The 18,110-nt window shown below is 37.2% G+C and overlaps 1 protein-coding gene across 2 annotated transcripts in view; it reads right to left on the reverse strand.

The window, feature by feature from the left end:
- The window catches only part of LOC105731140 (ovostatin-like), a 112,080-nt gene that overhangs the window by 60,237 nt on the left and 33,733 nt on the right, over positions 1-18,110 (reverse strand). Inside the window, exons 1-6 of one of the 2 annotated variants that reach the window (XM_064377480.1) lie at positions 17,610-18,040; positions 16,736-16,959; positions 15,654-15,837; positions 15,026-15,182; positions 5,378-5,430; positions 495-515 (exon numbers count right to left, since the gene is read on the reverse strand). In XM_064377480.1, coding sequence (XP_064233550.1) covers positions 495-515; positions 5,378-5,430; positions 15,026-15,182; positions 15,654-15,837; positions 16,736-16,803 — 483 coding nt within the window. In that variant the 5' untranslated portion in view covers positions 16,804-16,959; positions 17,610-18,040. Of the gene's footprint in view, positions 1-494; positions 516-5,377; positions 5,431-15,025; positions 15,183-15,653; positions 15,838-16,735; positions 16,960-17,609; positions 18,041-18,110 lie in introns of those variants that run through there. The other variant, XM_064377479.1, reaches the window with a different exon arrangement.

An 18,110-nucleotide genomic window follows, 5' to 3' on the forward strand; every position in this document is an offset into this window, starting at 1 on the left:
TATTTCCTACTTAGAATTCTAAACTTACTTAGGATTCAAAACATGAGTGTGTTCTCACATTCCCCAAGGAGAATTGGTCACTCTCCTCTCTGGGGTCACACAGCTGCATATTACGGCACTTAGTATATTTTAGAGCTAGCTGTGATTTTTTACATTTATTTTTTCTATCAATCTCTGCTTTCTTAAGGGCAAGCCATATTTTATCCCCAGTGCATAAAACATTAAGTATACATTTATACACATTCAATAACTAAGCATTAAATGAAATAAAGTCATGTTTGCCTATTGTCTATATTAGTGGGTGGATGCAAATTGAGTCACATGGTGGCGGGGTCGGGGGACAGAAACCCACTTCTGTCCTCTTGAGGCTGTCTGCATGAAATAAATAATTCTGTGACAATTTAAATAGGCAATCTTCCCTATGAGCTGCCTTTTGATTTTGAGGTTTGGAGAGATGTTCAAAATATTAGAAACCAATTCTTCAACTAGCTTACCTTAAGGGTGATCACTGGGTACTGAAATAAAAATAAAAATAATGTTAATATATGAACTCAAGGGTTTTTTTCTCTAGATGAGTGAAGAGATTAATTACAAATCTATTATTAAGCTAAGAAATATAAACACATTTAGGACAACCCAAACAAACACTGGTTTCTGACTGAAAGTTTGAGTATCTATTGATTATATTGAAACTTATTTGCCTAGTTTTTGAGAATTTTCATTTACTTTTCTCTCTTTCATAACACACAGTCTGCAGTGTCAGTACGCAACCCTGGCCTTAGGTCTCTCGAACATAATAAAAATGCTCTCTTACGTGAATAATAACTTCTTCTTCTTCTTCTTTTTTTTTTTTTTTTTTTTTGAGACGGAGTTTCGCTCTTGTTACCCAGGCTGGAGTGCAATGGCGCGATCTCGGCTCACCGCAACCTCCGCCTCCTGGGTTCAGGCAATTCTCCTGCCTCAGCCTCCTGAGTAGCTGGGATTACAGGCGTGTGCCACCATGCCCAGCTGACTTTTGTATTTTTAGTAGAGACAGGGTTTCACCATGTTGGCCAGGATGGTCTCGATCTCTTGACCTCGTGATCCACCCGCCTGAATAATAACTTCTTTATCAACAAATTCATGGTCAGTCTTCACTCTGGCCACTGCAACGTTCTACACTGCTGGATGTCTCTTTTTTAAATACTCCAATTTTGATTTCTATATCTAGCACTAATTTTTTTGTCTTAGATTTTTGACCATTCCTATACTCCACCATTTCCTTATCAGACAAGTAAAAAAATGTCGGCATTTGCCCAAGTTCCCCTTGCTGAGTCTTCTCTACTTCTTCCTTCTCCTTCCAGCTCTTTGTATCCTCTCAGTTCTCTCCAGTGTTTACCACTCTTCCCCCCTCTAAACCTACAGAGTCAACGGTTTGACTTTCATTCCTTAGCGCGTCCTCTCAGGACCCTAAAACTGACAAGTCGAAATTAAAGACTCCTAGGTCAAAAGCCCTCATGTGAATAGGCAGATGAGAAGTTTAAAAATGAGCATGTAGGGTCCTTTGCCCATTTCCCGAGTGGCTAAGTGCTCCTTCCCACTAATTGCAGCATTTATTCATGAATAAAACATAATGTGTCTAGAGATAGGAATATGATTCATAAACTTTGTCCAGAATTCTTAGAACTGAGAAACATAACAGTTGAATTAAGGGCCCCACTTGTCGTTCTAAATTCATGGAATTGAATCTCAGTGAATTATTGAGATGGTATTGAAGAAAGCTACTGCTGCATCATTAACTCAAGCATTAAGAGAAGTCGAGCTTCTCATGATTTCCTCATGAGAAGGAAATAAAGAATATATTACCTAAAGGTGCCATGGGAAGACATTAACCATTTGTATAAGACTCTCATAATGAGAAATGAATTTAGAGTACTGTCCCTTTTTGTTTTCTATTTGTTATACTTCCAATGCAGATGGCTTCAACTGTGTCCAACAAATTTTTTATTACTTAATTTGTCTTGTTGTTGTTATTTTTACTGAGCTTGGTCTATTTAAAAAAACTAGTGAACAAGAACCTACTAAAACCTTATGTTCATTGTTCTAAGCTGCTTGATTTTCCCCCAAAAATAATTATTAAAATGAGGCTGATTCTGCTCTTGTTACTAATGACTGTCTGCACTAAATTGTGTATGAACCAGCCAAGAACCAATAATACAACTCCTTCATGTTCCCTTCTGATTCATACTATGTCTCTCTGTCCATAGACAGGGCCTCTTTTTAGAGGACAAGTAGTTCCAGGTCTTAAGATAAGTTTAAAGAAAGATTTGAAACTTCTCGATGCAAGTAAAACTGTCTGGAAAAAAAAATGTTTCAATATTCTATAAAATACTGACCTAAAGGGAAAGAAAGGCACCATCAGTAAAAAAATTGCAGAAAATGAAAGAAAAGACTGATGGGCAGAAGAAACTAGGTATATGCTTTATATCTTGGCTCATTTCATAATGAGCCAATTTGCATCATTACTATATTTTGATTATGTAGTCAAATTTATTATGAATGCCCAAACCTCATAGGCCAGTCATGCATTGAATCTATTTATTTAAATGGAATACCAAACTGGATAATGTCCAGCGATTAGAAACACTGGCTTGGAAAGATAAAACCACATAATCTCTTAGCTGTCATCATTTTTGGAAATGCTACATCAATTTCTGTCTCTATACATAAGCACATGCAGTTTGCTGTGCCATGGAAACTCCTTGCCTTAAACATTCGGTACAAATGATCTTCTCATCTATGACCCATATTTGAAGGAACAGCCCGGTAATCCTGTTGTTCTTATGCAAATGTAGTTATTACTGAAGCAGGGAGTTGGATAATCATATTTGGCCTAATTGACAACACTAAGTAATGATGGGGGGCGGTGAGAACTAATAAGGGAGTTATATAATGTTGCAACTGCTTTTATTTTCAAGAAGCCCTTTACTTCCCCAAGGTGCTTCCAATCAAGGATGATTGTCAAAGGATTGCAGTAGAAATTCTCCATGAACCAAGGAGAACCAAGTTATGCTATCATATGGAAGTGATTTAGGATTTAGATTAATACAAGGCCTTTGGAGCACTAAAAATTAGATTCCTGCTCTGGGAATTAAAATGAAGCAACAATCTAGTGAATGTGGCATAATTATAGAAGATAGGGAAAGGAGGTGGATTAAAATTGATGATGTCTTAACTATGTTAAGATGAAGTACAATTTGGAGGAGGAAAAGGCAGTAATGGAGAAACCATTCCCACAGCTTCTGTAAGCTTACAAAGCTTCTTCGTAACTGCACTTAGTTGACAGATTGACCTGAGAGACCACAAAAGAATGCTTAGTTCTAACAGGTTTCTAAACTACACGAAATGAACTTTGTTAAGTATCCTGTTGTAAAGACCTCAGTCTTTCCCAGGTCATGATTCGTTGTCTTTTGACATTTTCACTATTAATCACTTTTGTTCTCAGGTTGTCTCTAGCAGGATTGTAGTCTCCTGCTTATGTCTTAGACTACCATCACCATGTTCCCGCTATATATTTACTTCCTTAACTGTACATCAGTATCTATGAAATAACTTCTCTGAATTTCCCATTAGGGAAAGTGACGCTGCCTCACTTTCCCTAATGGGTAGCAACACTTCCCCCTTTACTACGCCGGTGTAAATAAAGAGTAGAATCTAGAAAAATTGGAAGGGGTCCTGAAACACATCCCCAGTCAAGTTATTTCTTTACTCTACACACAAACTGCTCCTCTATGACCAATTGTAACTCAAGTGCCTTCACAACATGGCACCAAGCTTCCTTTCCAAATTGTTTTCCACCGTGACTTTCTATGTTTGTTTTAAGTTTCAGCAAAGCTGGGTTATGACTATTGCCTAAATCCTGATTCTCTACCCACATGCCTTCACTAACATTTTTTCTCTGCCTACAGTATCTTTTAGCCCTAATTTATACATTTGATCATCTCTGGTCTCTAAGGAGTGCCTTGATTTCACCTACCCTGTGACATCTGTATCAGGCATGGCCAATGCTTCCCCCTTTAGATCCCTTCTTCTGGTTCTTTGTAACCTCCCCGGCTCCATTGTGTTTTACTTCTAACAGCTTTCACCTCTGAATTTTTTGAGAGGCCTCTTTTGGTACCATCTGTCAAGTTCCCAGGGGTTTACTTCTATGTTAGGGGGTACCCAGAGCCAATAACTACCTGTTGCTGGAGTACAAAAGCCCAGCTTCAGTTCCTAAAGTGGAACAAACTCTGAAGTGTAACTTATGCTCCAGAGCTTCCTGCCAGTCAGGCTGAAGACTGTCCAAAATCAATTGCACCCATGCTTGGCTTCTTTCCCTCCCGTCTCCTGCTTCTCTCCACTCTCTTACTGGTTTCTCCTGGCAGCACTTTCTTAATAATTCAGTTGTCCATTATTCCCTCTCTCAGAATCTGATTCTGGAGAAGTTGACCTAAGATAATACCTCTCCTGGTAACTCCAAATACGAAGCAGCCACAGTGCTTTCATTCACTGGTTATATAATTCACTCTTTCAGTCATTATAAAATATTATTGTGGCTCAGCTCACTGGCTCATGCCTTTAAAGTCAGCTCTTTGGGAGGCCAAGGCAGGAGTATTGCTTGAGGTCAGGAGTTTGAGAACAGCCTGGGCAACATAGCAAAACTCCGTCTCCACAAAAAAAAAAAAAAAAAAAAAAAAAAAAAAAAAAAAAAAAATTAGCTGGGCATGATGGTGCTGCTGGTAGTCCAAGCTACTTGGGGGACTGCGGCAGGAGGATCGCTTCAGCCTGGAAGTTAAGGCTGGGAGTTATAATCACACCACAGCACTCCAGTCTGGGCAACAGAGCAAGACTCCATCTCTAAAATACATACATAAATAAAATATTCACTCTATATAACATTATTAATTCACTCAATACATAATTTAATAATGGTATAATATTAAGAGCCTACTATCTGTTGTATCCTATTCTTCCAGATGTCAGGAATATAGCGATGCATGTTGCTTCATTTGTGTTCTTCTCCAACAACCTCTGTTCTAATGTAATCATTCTGGGGACTGAAAGAGTATCTTCGGTATCTTTGACTCTTGGCTTACTTAGCACAGTGCTTTATAAGCAGTAAGGATTCAGTAAATTATAGACTTTTACTTGTAATTAGGAAATATGTTTAATTGTGTTGACCAAAGAAAGACAGAGTGAGAAAGAAGAAAAAAGGAAAAAGTTTGATGATAAGGGAGGAACACATAGGCTAATAAGAATGTAGAAATAATAACGTAGACTGGCCTGCCTCGTTTTCATGGATTAATTTTAAGAAGCAAAAACATGCACAAATATCTACATATTTCTAGCTGTAACTTACCATTTCATCAACTGGCTTCAAATGATCATCCAGAGACACAACTTGAAACATCACTGAACAAAGAAAGAAAGATGATGTAAAGAAAGTAATTAATTTTTGTGTCATCACAGCTTTCTTCCTACATTGATTAACTTAGGTGGAGCAAAAAGCACGAGGTTACTACCATCTGTGATGAGGAGTTACATGCACATTTCAGGTAAGACATATTGGATTCCAGGGTTACCAGGTTGAGCTTATTAAGTTATACTGCCAAGAAAGGGTTCCGTAAAAGAACTTCCTGTCTTTCTTTTGTACTTCCATCCCTGCTTTCTCTTTCTCCTCTTACTCATTATCACAACATGTGCTCAGTCAGCCTAATGACTTCATTAAAGAAAGGAAAGAAAGACAGAGGAAGCAGGTCACTTAACTGTTAGTACAATTCCTCACAGATACTGCACACATACCTATTCAATGTGTGCCTTTTCTGTGTATCCCTCAACAACCAATCTTCTTATTCCCTTAACCCGCAGTGGAGGCACCTGCAATCAGTTGTACTCTCCCACTCTCATATTCTTATCCATCTGTGTCCTATCCCCAAGTTGGTTCGCAGCCTGATGGACCTTGTCAAACTCATGTTACTGTGTTGTCAGTAAAATTCATTCTCTTTTGAAGATGTTTCTCTATGCCCCATTTGTCTCGCAAAACACTCCACCCCTTTTTTGCCCTGAAGTTGCCTCTCTCTCCCTCTAGGTCTCTACAGTGGAGACCTCTCATCTTCCACATGGCTTGAAAAGGGAAATAAGTAAATTCCTGATTCACAACTCCGACAAAACATTTTTTTCTTGCATTTTAATTCAAAAGAGAGAAATTATTATTTTAGATGCCATTCGTTTCAGAAAATTTATTCCTGTTGATGTCATCTAATGACTTTTTGGTTGCTGTCATAGAATGTCACCTAGGTAATGGTCATCCTTTCTGTTGCTTAGATGTCAATGGGAAATTTTGACGTGCTTTAAGAGAAATGAGGATTCATGTCAAAATTGGTATCAGTCATCATACCGAGCTATTGTACTTTGGAAAAAATGTCAATTACTGATTACAAGACTCTGTTATCATCTGTCTATACATACTTTCTGTCTCTTTGTGTTTTCAGGTTCCTTTAGAGTTCAAATTTGTTAATCTCATTCTTCCAGATTATTGACTCTCTCCTAGTTTCATTTATTCACACATTAATTTAAAAAGTCTTTATTTTTAACCTATTTCATAAGTCTATTCATATGTATATGCGAGTATGGGTGTCGATGCTAAAATTTTTTTTAAAAAATGACTTGCTATTTGGTTATCACAGGATTTATAAGATTGGGAAATGCTGATCCCATTATATCTCATGGTTTTAAATGTGATCTCTACATTGATGGTTCTTCAGATTCGTATCTTCAGCCCTTTCTTTTTTTTCTTTCTTTCCTTCTTTCCTTCCTTTCTTTCTCTTTCTTTCTTTTGAGACAGGGTCTCACTCTCATTGCTCAGGTTGGAGTGCAGTGGCACAAGCTCAGCTCACTGCACCCTTCACTTTCCAAGCTGAGGTGACCCTCCCACCTAAGCCTTCCAAGTAGCTGGGACAACCTGCCCCACCACGCCTGGTTACGTTTTTTATACTTCTAGTAGAGATGAGATTTCGCCATGTTGCCCAGGCTGGTCTTGAACTTCTGGGCTCAAGTAATCTGCCTGCCTCAGCTTTGCAAAATGCTGGAACTACAGGCGTGAGCAACTGCACCCAGCCCGACCCCTTCTTCTTATCTAAAGTTTCATAAATACTGCTTCCTACTTGACATATCTGCTTGAGAATTTAAAAGATGTCTCATCCTTAGGGTGCCCAAACATGTAATCTTGATTTCTTTCCCCTTGCCCTACGCTTCCTTATAGTAAATGGCAATTCTGTCTTTCCAGGTGTTTAGACTAGAAATTTTTGACATTCTTATTCCCTCATTCTTGTCATTCCCCTATTCTCATTCCCTCCTTATATTACGCTTTACATCAAAACATACCTTAAAGATATTACCTGCTGTTTCTCTTGCCCAGAATGATTTTCCCCACGCATGATAGACATCCTCACTTCATTCAGGTCTCTGTTTAATTATCTTAAAACACTTTTCCCCTCTAATTCTAATCTTTTTGCCTAGTTTGTTAGCTCCGTCATTTAAAAATTGGCTTCTGTTTAACTCCAAAACTGTCCCTTTCTTTGTTCAAGATGTAATCATCTTTTGTTTGGACTCTCATAACTGTCACTAACTGGCTCTCTGCCATCGGTGTTGCCATAACCTAGCTAATCTTTCTATGATTATCAGAGCTACTTTCTGAAGACTAAATCTTGAATCTTGAATTTTCGTTGATGAAAACTTCCCATTGCACAAAAGTCAGTGTCTTCATAACTTAATGTGTAGTTATCATTACAAGTCACACATTACTTTTGCCTAAGTCCTGAGTTGGCCTTCTACCATAGCCGCCTCTCCAGCCATTCCCTCCGAGGCACCTAACCTGAAGCCATACAGCATGCCTTACCTGCAGTTATTTCACCATGAGCACTGTCATTACTTCTGGCATGGTTATTTCTATAGTAGCCCTTTCCTTCCCACACAGAGGGGTTGCTTTTCCTTCTAACCTGACACTGGAAGCTTGGATAGCCCTCCTTTAATTCTCCCAGACATAACTAGAATCTGTTTTGCTGAAGACCTTGTGTATCAGTCAAGTACCTTATCCCCTCTTACTCTAAATGCATTCCTATATATCCTCTTTGATATACTTTTTTTAAATACCTGAAGAATTAGTCACTTTCTATTCTATCTATTTGCTGTACTTTTTATTATATTGTGTTCATGCCACTATATAGCAGTTAACACATTGCGTTATAAATATGTGAACTTCCTGGGTCAGTTTCCCATTTATAAATTTTGTATTACTCTTCACTTGTACATTGCTACAGTGTATCAGATTATCCAGGTTCAATATCCACAAAGCAAGAGTTCAGTAAGTTGTAAATCAAATGGACTTTTAAACTGTATTAAAATATGAAGATTGTACCAGATGTTTTACTATCATATAATCTACTATTTATTTGAAGGGCAGATTTTTATGGAATCAAGAATCAATGTCTCCTAAAATGTCAAATAGTTTAGGTAGTATTTTAATTCATGGTAGTTTAATGTAAAATAACCTGTGCTCATTAAAGAAAATTAAGAAACATTTCCTGATATAGAAACAAGTTGAACTATAAATCAATTACACACACAAATCGAAAAACATACTGTTCATGGCTTGTGTGTTTGCATCTGTATGTGTATTTTCTACATAGGATGTCTTTAATGATAATATATTTTCCCTATTTTAAAAAATTCACACAAGCTACAATAGGTGTTTTAGAATTATGTCAATCCCTGGAAAATATTTGTGATAGTTGCACAGTATTAAGTCATGTACAGATAGCTTTTACTACTATTCCTTTTATAGGTAGGGTACCCTTATTATGCAATATGTATTCTTGAAAATCTCAGCTTAAAACTATTTTATTTAGGAGTTATCTTGTTAAAAGATTATATGTATTACTATAAAATATAGCCCTCATGTAGCCATAGCATAAATAAACGAAAATGCACTCAGCTTGCCCACTTTAAAACTATGACAACTGTGAATTTTCTGTCAGTTAAAACATTGGGGAAATATTTAACTAAAATTACATACAAGAGTGAGATTATAAAAATATACTTTCACATCATAAACTTTCAAAGCCATATAATTTAAATTTACATAATTCACAAATATTTCTAGTGCACTGTCAAAATAGCAAAAAATTGTCAAAACAGGACAAAACTACTTTCTTAATAGAATGACAGTGGTTGTCAGTGTAAACAATATACAATATTCTTTTCTAGATAATGGGAATGCTATTGCTTTCTCTGGATGAGGAGGTAAATTAAAATCACTTCCTCTCTGTAATTCTCGGAAGTTGAAGTTTGAGTTTTATTTGAGAGCTTAAAAAAATCTTTTAGATTTTTGGTGATTCTTTTTTCTCTATTTAGGTGCCTGGTGTCTTTTATAGATTTACCTGTAAGTATGTATTTTCAAGAAAAAGACTAAAAATTTATTGAGTTCAGTGTTTAAATAAAGAACATGTTTTACTGTTCTAAATCTTGCATTTTAGCAGGGATAAATGCTTTAAAGAAATGCAATGAAACTCTTAAAACAAAATTTCAAGATACAAGAAGTAGTTGGCTATTATTTCGGGGAGAGACTTTTTGCAACCTGAAGTTATATGAGGTAAAACCTACTCCAAATTTCTTAAGGGCTACCTTGTGCTCATGGCTCGCAAGATAGCAGAAAAACTAATTGGCTGTCCTGCCTTTATTTCTGATCTCGGAGTTAAATTTCATTATGTGCCATATATTTGATCTTGGGCACGTTTGGGCAGAAGTGATAACAATGATAAAAGCCAGTCAAACAAGTACCCAGTTTTCAGTCAGGCAAATACTTCTGGTCAAGCCAGGAACTCTAAGAAGGTGTTAATTGCAAATGTAGGAAGCTGAAGAACAAAAAGTTACAGAAACATATCTAGACAATTTCTGCATCCTCTCTTTAGAGTTTCAAATGCCTACATTTGCAATACCACAGCCATCAATAGTTTTCTACAAAATCGTTAGCCTGTGCTGACCTTCTATCTCCTGTAATTTGTCAAAGGGAGGAGGGGAGATGGATATACAAATATCAAAATGCAGGTAGCAACTTCCAGGCAAAATACAGGTAAAGGAATAGGAACAGTTCCAGCCTCCAGATCCCAGTGAGATTGACACAGAGGCGTGTGATTTCTGCATTTCCAACTGAGGTACCCAGTTCGTCTCATTGAGACTGGTTGGACAGTGAGTGCAGCCCACGAAGGGCGAGCTGAAGCAGGGTGAGGTGTCATCTCACCCGGAAAGTGGAAGGGGTTGTGGGATTCAACTCCCCTAACCAAGGGAAGCCCTGAGAGACTGTACTGGTAGGAACGGTACATTTCGGCTTAGATACTGTGCTTTTCTGACAATCTTCGCAACCCTCAGACCAGGAAGTTCCCTACAGTGCCCATACCATCCAGGCCCTGGGATTCAAGCATAAAACCGTGTGGCCTGGATACACAGTGAGCTAGCAACAGGAGAGTTTGTTGTTCATACCCCAGTCACATTAATAAAGAAGAAAAAAGAGAAGAATCAAATAGATGCAATAAAAAATGATAAAGAGGATATCACCACTGATCCCACAGAAATACAAACCGCCATCAGACAATAGTATAATCACCTCTGTGCAAATCAACTAGAAAATCTAGAAGAAATGGATAAATTTCTGGACACATACACCCTCCCAAGACTGAACCAGGAAGAAGTCAAACCAATAACAAGTTCTGAAATTGAGGCAGTAATTAATAGCCTACCAACCAAAACAAGTTCAGGGCCAGATATAACAGAATTCTACCAGAGGTACAAAGAAGAGCTGGTACCATTCCTTCTGAAACTATTACAAACAATACAAAAAGAGAGAATCCTCCCTAACTCATTTTATGAGGCCAACATCATCCTGATACCAAAACCAGGCAGAGACACAAAGAAAAAAGAAAATTTCAGGCCAATACCCCTGATGAACATCGATGCAAAAATCCTCAATAAAATACTGACAAATCAAATCCAGCAGCACATTAAAAAGCTTATCCACAATAATCAAGTCAGCTTCATCCCTGGGATGCAAGGCTGGTTCAACATACACATATCAATAAATGTAATCCATCACATAAACAGAACCAACGACAAAAACCACATGATTATCTCAATAGATGCAGAAAGGCCTTTGACAAAATTCAACATTTCTTCATGCTAAAAACTCTCAATAAACTAGGCGTTGATGAAAAATATCTCAAAATAATAAGAGCTATTCATGACAAATCCACAGCCAATATCATACTGAATGGACAAAAACTGGAAGCATTCCCTTTGAAAACCAGTACAAGACAAGGATGTCCTCTCTCACCACTCCTATTCAACATAGTATTGGAAGTTCTGGCCAGGGCAATCAGGCAAGAGAAAGAAATAAAAGGTATTCAGATAGGAAGAGAGGAAGTCAAATTGTCTCTGTTTGCAGACGACATGATTATATATTTAGAAAACTCCATTGTTTTAGCCCAAAAACTCCTTAAGCTAATAAGCAACTTCAGCAAAGTCTCAGGATACAAAATCAACGTGCAGAAATCACAAGCATTCCTATACACTAATAACAGACAAACAGAGAGTCAAATCATGTGCAAGCTCCCATTCACAATTGCTACAGAGAATAAAATACCTAGGAATACAACTAACAAGGGATGTAAATGACCTCTTCAAGGAGAACTACAAACCACTGCTCAAGAGAGGACACAGACAAACGGAAAAAAATTCCATGCTCATGGATAGAAAGAATCAATCTTGTGAAAATGACCATACTGCCCAAAGTAATTTATAGATTCAATGCCATCCCCATTAAGCTACCACTGACTTTCTTCACAGAATTAGAAAAAAACTACTTTAAATTTCATATGGAGCCAGAAAAGACCCTGTATAGGCAAGACAATCCTAAGCAAAAAGAACAAACCTGGAGGCGTCACACTACCTGATGTCAAACTATACTACAAGGCTATAATAACAAAAACAGCATGGTACTGGTACTGGTACCAAAACAGATATACAGATCACTGGAACAGAATAGAGGCCTCAGTAATAATACCACACATTTACAACCATCTGATCTTTGACAAACCTGACAAAAACAAGCAATGGAGAAAGGATTTACTTTTTAATAAATGGTGTTGAGAAAACTGGCTAGCCATATGTAGAGTAGAAAGCTGAAACTGAATCCCTTCCTTACATCTTATACAAAAAATAACTCAAGATGCATTAAAGACTGAAACATAAGACCTGGAACCATAAAAACCCTAGGAAAAAACTTAGGCAATACCATTCAGGACATAGGCATGGGCAAAGCCTTCATGACTGGAACACCAAAAGCAATGTCAACAAAAGCCCAAATTGACAAATGTGATCTAATTAAACTAAAGAGCTTCTGCACAGCAAAAGAAACTATCATCAGAGTGAGCAACCAACCTACAGAATAGGAGAAATGTTTTGCAATCTATCCATCTGACAAAGGGCTGATATCCAGAATCTACAAAGAACTTAAACAAATTTACAAGAAAAAACAACCCCATCAAAAAGTGGGTGAAGAATATGAACAGATACTTCTCAAAATAAGACATTTATGCAGCCAACAAACATACGAGAAAAAGCTCATCATCACTGGTCATTAGAGAAATGCAAACCAAAACCACATTGAGATACCATCTCAGGCCAGTTAGAATGGCAATCATTAAAAAGTCAGGAAACAACAGATGCTGAAGAGGATGTGAAGAAATAGGAATGTTTTAACACTGTTGATGGGAATATAAATTAGTTCAACCATTGTGGAAGACAGTGTGGTGATTCTTCAAGGATCTAGAAATAAAAATACCATTTGACCAATCAATCCCAATCCTGGGTATATAACCAAAGGATTATAAATCATTCTGCTATAAAGACACATGCACACTTATGTTTATTGTGGCACTGTTCACAATAGCAAAGACTTGGAACCAACCCAAATGTCTGTCAATGATAGACTGGATAAAGAAAATGTGGCATATATACACCATGGAATACTATGCAGCCATAAAAAAGGATGAGTTCATGTCCTTTGCAAGAACATGGATGAAGCTGGAAACCATCATTCTCAGCAAAGTAACACAAGAACAGAAAATCAAACACCGCATGTTCTCACTCATAAGTGGAGTTGAACAATGAGAATAAATGGACACAGAGAGGGGAGCATTACATACTGGGGCCTGTCAGGTGTGGTGGGCAAGGGGAGGGACAGCATTAGGAGAAATACCTAATGTAGATGACAGGTTGATGAGTGCAGCAAACCACCATGGCACATGTATATGTATGTAACAAACCTGCATGTTCTGCACATGTACCCCAGAACTTAAAGTATAATTTTAAAAAAGAAAGAAAAAAATGCAGGTGACAGTCATATATGAAGCAACAGCAAACTCAATGTGCAATGAGATTTTAGCGTACAGTCATAGTTAATATCACACCATGCTTTTTCTCCAAAAAAAGAAGCATGATGCTGAGTATATTATGAATTATTTGTAGCATTATATCTCAGATTATGATGATCAATTTTTTGAAAACTGAATATCTCTCAATTGTATAAGACTTCTGGCTCAATTTCTTTGCTATGTGATAACCTTTCATCAGTACATTAGACTCTTTACCAGAAAGTGGATGGATAAGAAATAAAAAACAAGCATTCATTTTATTTTATTTTTTTTTTTTTGAGAGGGAGTGTCGCTCAGTCGCCAGGCTGGAGTGCAGTGGCGCGATCTCGGCTCACTGCAACCTCCGCCTCCCGGGTTCAAGCGATTCTTCTGCCTCAGCCTCCCGAGTAGCTGGGACTACAGGCAGCATTCATTTTAAATTAAGTTTTAATGTTTCTGTGTTGTTTGAAGTGGTAGTCCCCTTCCTCACCTCTGCCTTCTACAGCTCACCTTAGCAAGAATCCTAGAAGCCTTCCTTAGACATCCTCTTGTGTCGACCACATTGTGTCCTCCCCCTCGTAAGCACCTCCCACCCCAGCATGCATTCGTGAGGGCTGGGGACAGCACAATGCATGCAGTGCATCCCTCCATCTCCAGCACATATCCCTCACCTCCGTCTGCTTGTGTTCTGGGATCACAGTGTGTTGGTGCCTAAGCAGGCTCTGATTACACTGATTCCCAGTTCAGCCATGACTGCCTCCTCAAGGCATGATCCCCACCTCTGTAGTGACTCCCCATGGGTATTCCTTAACTGCGTGAAAATGCCTCTTTAGTTCTATATTCAGGGCTTTCCTTGAACTCTTTATTCACTTCCGCTTGTTTTCCTTCCTTTCACTTGTTTTCTTTACTCTGAATAAGTCTATCTACTTCTCATTTTATGGCACAATTTTTAAATTAATTTTATCTCTATGCTTTGTTATGTACTGTTCGCCTCATCAGAAACGTCTTGCTTTGACTGCTGTAATCTGTATTTATCAACTCCTTCTGCACCCAAGAGAAGAGAGGAGGCTTTTCAGCTTAATTCAGTGTCATACCGATCATTCTATTACTTGGGCAATTCTCTAGTCACTAAGGGTATCTCATTACATGTTCATGACATACTTTGTTGCTGTTTTGTTTCTATGTCAACTATAACCTTGTAAGTTTGCATAAACTAAAATTCAAAATTCCCAAATATGTGATTAGAATGTTATTAGAATAATATGAATATTATTAGACTATTATTAGAATAATATGGATATTATTAGAAAATAAGAATAAAGTGCTCTTTAAAAATACAGTTTCTGAGGCTTCTCACCCCAGACTCACAGAAATGAAATCTCTAACATTTAGGCTATGTCATCTATATTTTTATTTTGTATTTTTAAGCAGGCTTTCTAATCAATGTTAATGCAATAAAATTTCTGAGCTTGTATTGTGTACCATAAATTCAAATATCATATAAGTGGTATTAGTTGAAGATAACCTGATTTAGGTACACTCACATTTCTGTCCAGGCTTGTAGAAAGGTTTATCAGTCTGTATGAAGACCAGATTCTCTCTGGATCTGATTGCCACAGATCTCCTCTCTTCCAGATTGAGAGTGGCTCCTTTAGCAGAAAATGTAATAAAAGCCAGTGGGTCAGATCTGGCCTGAGGAACCTAGGGAGCAAATAAATACTCCATGAGATTGATTTTTTTGTCAAGAAATCTCTATTACTGTGTGTTGGTATAACTAAAAGTCTTAATTCATAATTTGTCATATCTATTTCTTCAATAACCAACTTTCTTTATTTCTCTTGCTTTGTCACTTCCTTATCTCACCATTTAAATGAATAGTTTGCCTTTCTTAAAACTTCTATTTTCTGTACATGAGTCATTCTTTTTATATATCTTATTCCCTTCAATAATTTTCTATCATAAAATCAAACTTTTTGGCTGTTGCCCTTGTTACCATTTATGACTGCACTTACATCATCTCAAACTGAGGACTATATTATTCTTTTAAAAATTAAAATAACTTTGCATGTACAGTCATATAGCCTGATCTCTGTCCCTGAAAAGTCAGTTATGTGGGTGATGTTCATGCACCTGTAATATTCTTTTCTATATTAAGCAGAAAGAAGCATTTACCTCAAAGCTGATGCATTTGAAGAAATTTTCTCCAGTAACATTCTCTTCAAATATTTTGGTCTGGACTTCACCATAGTTGAGGGAGACTGCCAGAACAGCAGATTCGGTGAGATTAAAAAGCTGGGCACAAGCTTTATCCAAAGAGCCTTCTTGTAGAACAGAAGGAATCAGCAGAACATACTGCCTACAAAATTAGAGCAAGATTATTACAACTGAATGTGTCAATGATTCGTTACTTAGCAATTACTGTGTTAACTGAAGAATTTTTTAGTTTAAGAAAAATATGTTATTTTTAAATGTTAGAAGTACATCAAATGGCTAAATCTGTATAAAACAGAAAGACACTGGCCTAGGAATTAAATTTTATAGAATCAAAAAGGAAATCACAATTAAAAATCAGCAAGTAATTTGTCATTAGTTCTATAAAGGTTAACATCATCAGTGTTCTTATACAATGATTTTGCCCCCAAACAGACACAGCACATTCTGTTTTGTATTTGCCTACTGTCCATCCAGTTCCTTCCCCAGCAGCTGTCAGACACCTCTTTCTCAATATAAATATAATGCTGTTGTAGCTCTTAATCAGCATTCTGGATATCTACAAGGCAGAGCTGATGGTGCCATTCAAATTTGAAATTTACTATTCCCATGGGCATATTTTGAATTATATTGTTAAATGGTAATACCATTTAAAATCAAATTACTGCAATAAAAATGAAACACTTGAATATTTTTCTTTTTTTTTTTTTTTGAGACAGAGTCTCCCTCTGTCACCCAGGTTGGAGTGCAGTGGCGCTACCTCAGCTCATTGCAACCTCTGCTTCTCAGGTTCAAGCGATTCTCCAGCCTCAGCTTCCAGAATAGCTGAGATTACAGGCACGTGCCACCATGCCAGCTATTGTATTTTAAGTTTTCACCATGTTGGCCAGGCTGGTTTTTAACTCCTGACCTCAGGTGATCTGCCCATCTCAGCCTCCCAAAGTGTTGGGATTACAGGCGTGAGCCACCGCACCCGACCCGAATTTTTAAAATCAAGCTCTATTTGCCTTCCATGTGAAATAATAAACTGTGTAATCACTTACACGTTTGGAGACTGAGAAAGAGTCAGATGAAAGAGAAAAATGCCCAGAAGTATTCTCTTCCACATCATGATCCAATTAGATGAAGAAGAAGTCAAGAGGCTGTGTCCACTAGATCCATGTACAGGTCAACGTACTAGGAGCCCAGACAGTCTCAGTAGTCAGGGAAGCCGTGTGTGAGACTATATATCCATGCAGGAAATTTTGCCAGTATTTCCTAAGTCATTCTTAAAGTTTAAGGCATGTTACTTAACTAAATGCATTCTTTAAATTTTAGCCACCTCCCAGTTACATGTCATTAGGTGTGTCATCTAGTTTACAAGACAGAATTGCATCAGCACTTCCTAGACATAATTTATGATGCCTATGTGTGAAAATTTCAAGAACAAATTAAACGTCATTTCAATAAATTCAATTATTGTAAATTAATTTGTATCTCACTATTATTTCTTGGTTGAGAGCTAAATCTATTTTGAGAACTCAGTACTAATTTCTAGTTGGCAATAGTTTCATATAGTTATTACAATGGAAGCAATTTAAAAATAATAAAGGCTTAAGGAAGCGCTAATACAAAAAAAGATTAAAATATTACCATGTATTTTTATTACTAATTGTTGACGTATTTTCCGTATGACATATTTTTGCATGTCAAATATATACTTATGGTTTGAAATCCGTGAGAAACAATTAACTTCAGATCTTGAATTTTTAATATGATAAAAAAAAAAAGCTAACAAAATTTATAGTAAGAATTACCTTTTATTGTTCCAAATTGTTTACAGATAAAACAAGGCACAAAATAAAGTAGCAGTAGCACTTATTTATTAATTTATTTAGCAAGAGAAATGGTCATATTAAAAATATCCTTAGATTTTACCTTGAAATACAGATATAAGGCAAGCTGGTACTCCATGTGAGGCAAGAGAATAGGGTCTGGAGGAAGGGAACATAAGGCTGATTCACACTGACTTCCTAGAACTACATCAAATGGAAACACTTCAGCGATGACAGGAAATATCCTCTCATTTACATACAGCGTACACCGAGTAAATGAGTTTGTAACTTTACTACATTCTCTTCATTTACATAGGCCGTACACCAAGTAACCAATGGGAACCTCGAGAGGGCATTTAACCCCCAGAAAATTCTGTAATGGGACCCTTGAGCCCCTCTGCTTGGGCCTGCTCCCACCCTGTGGAGTTTACTTTCATTTTCATTAAATCCCTGCTTTTGTTGCTTCATTCTTTCCTTGTTTTGTTTGTGCATTTTGTCCAGTTCTTTGTTCAAAACGCCAAGAACCTGGACACCCTCAACTGGTAACACATGCAACAAAGCATGGAAAGAATGCAACAAAATATTATTTAGTCATTTTTTGTTA

The sequence above is a fragment of the Aotus nancymaae genome, unplaced genomic scaffold, assembly GCF_030222135.1.
Source record: "Aotus nancymaae isolate 86718 unplaced genomic scaffold, 86718_ANA_hifiasm-v0.15.2.pri h1tg000016l, whole genome shotgun sequence".
NCBI lineage: Eukaryota > Metazoa > Chordata > Mammalia > Primates > Aotidae > Aotus > Aotus nancymaae.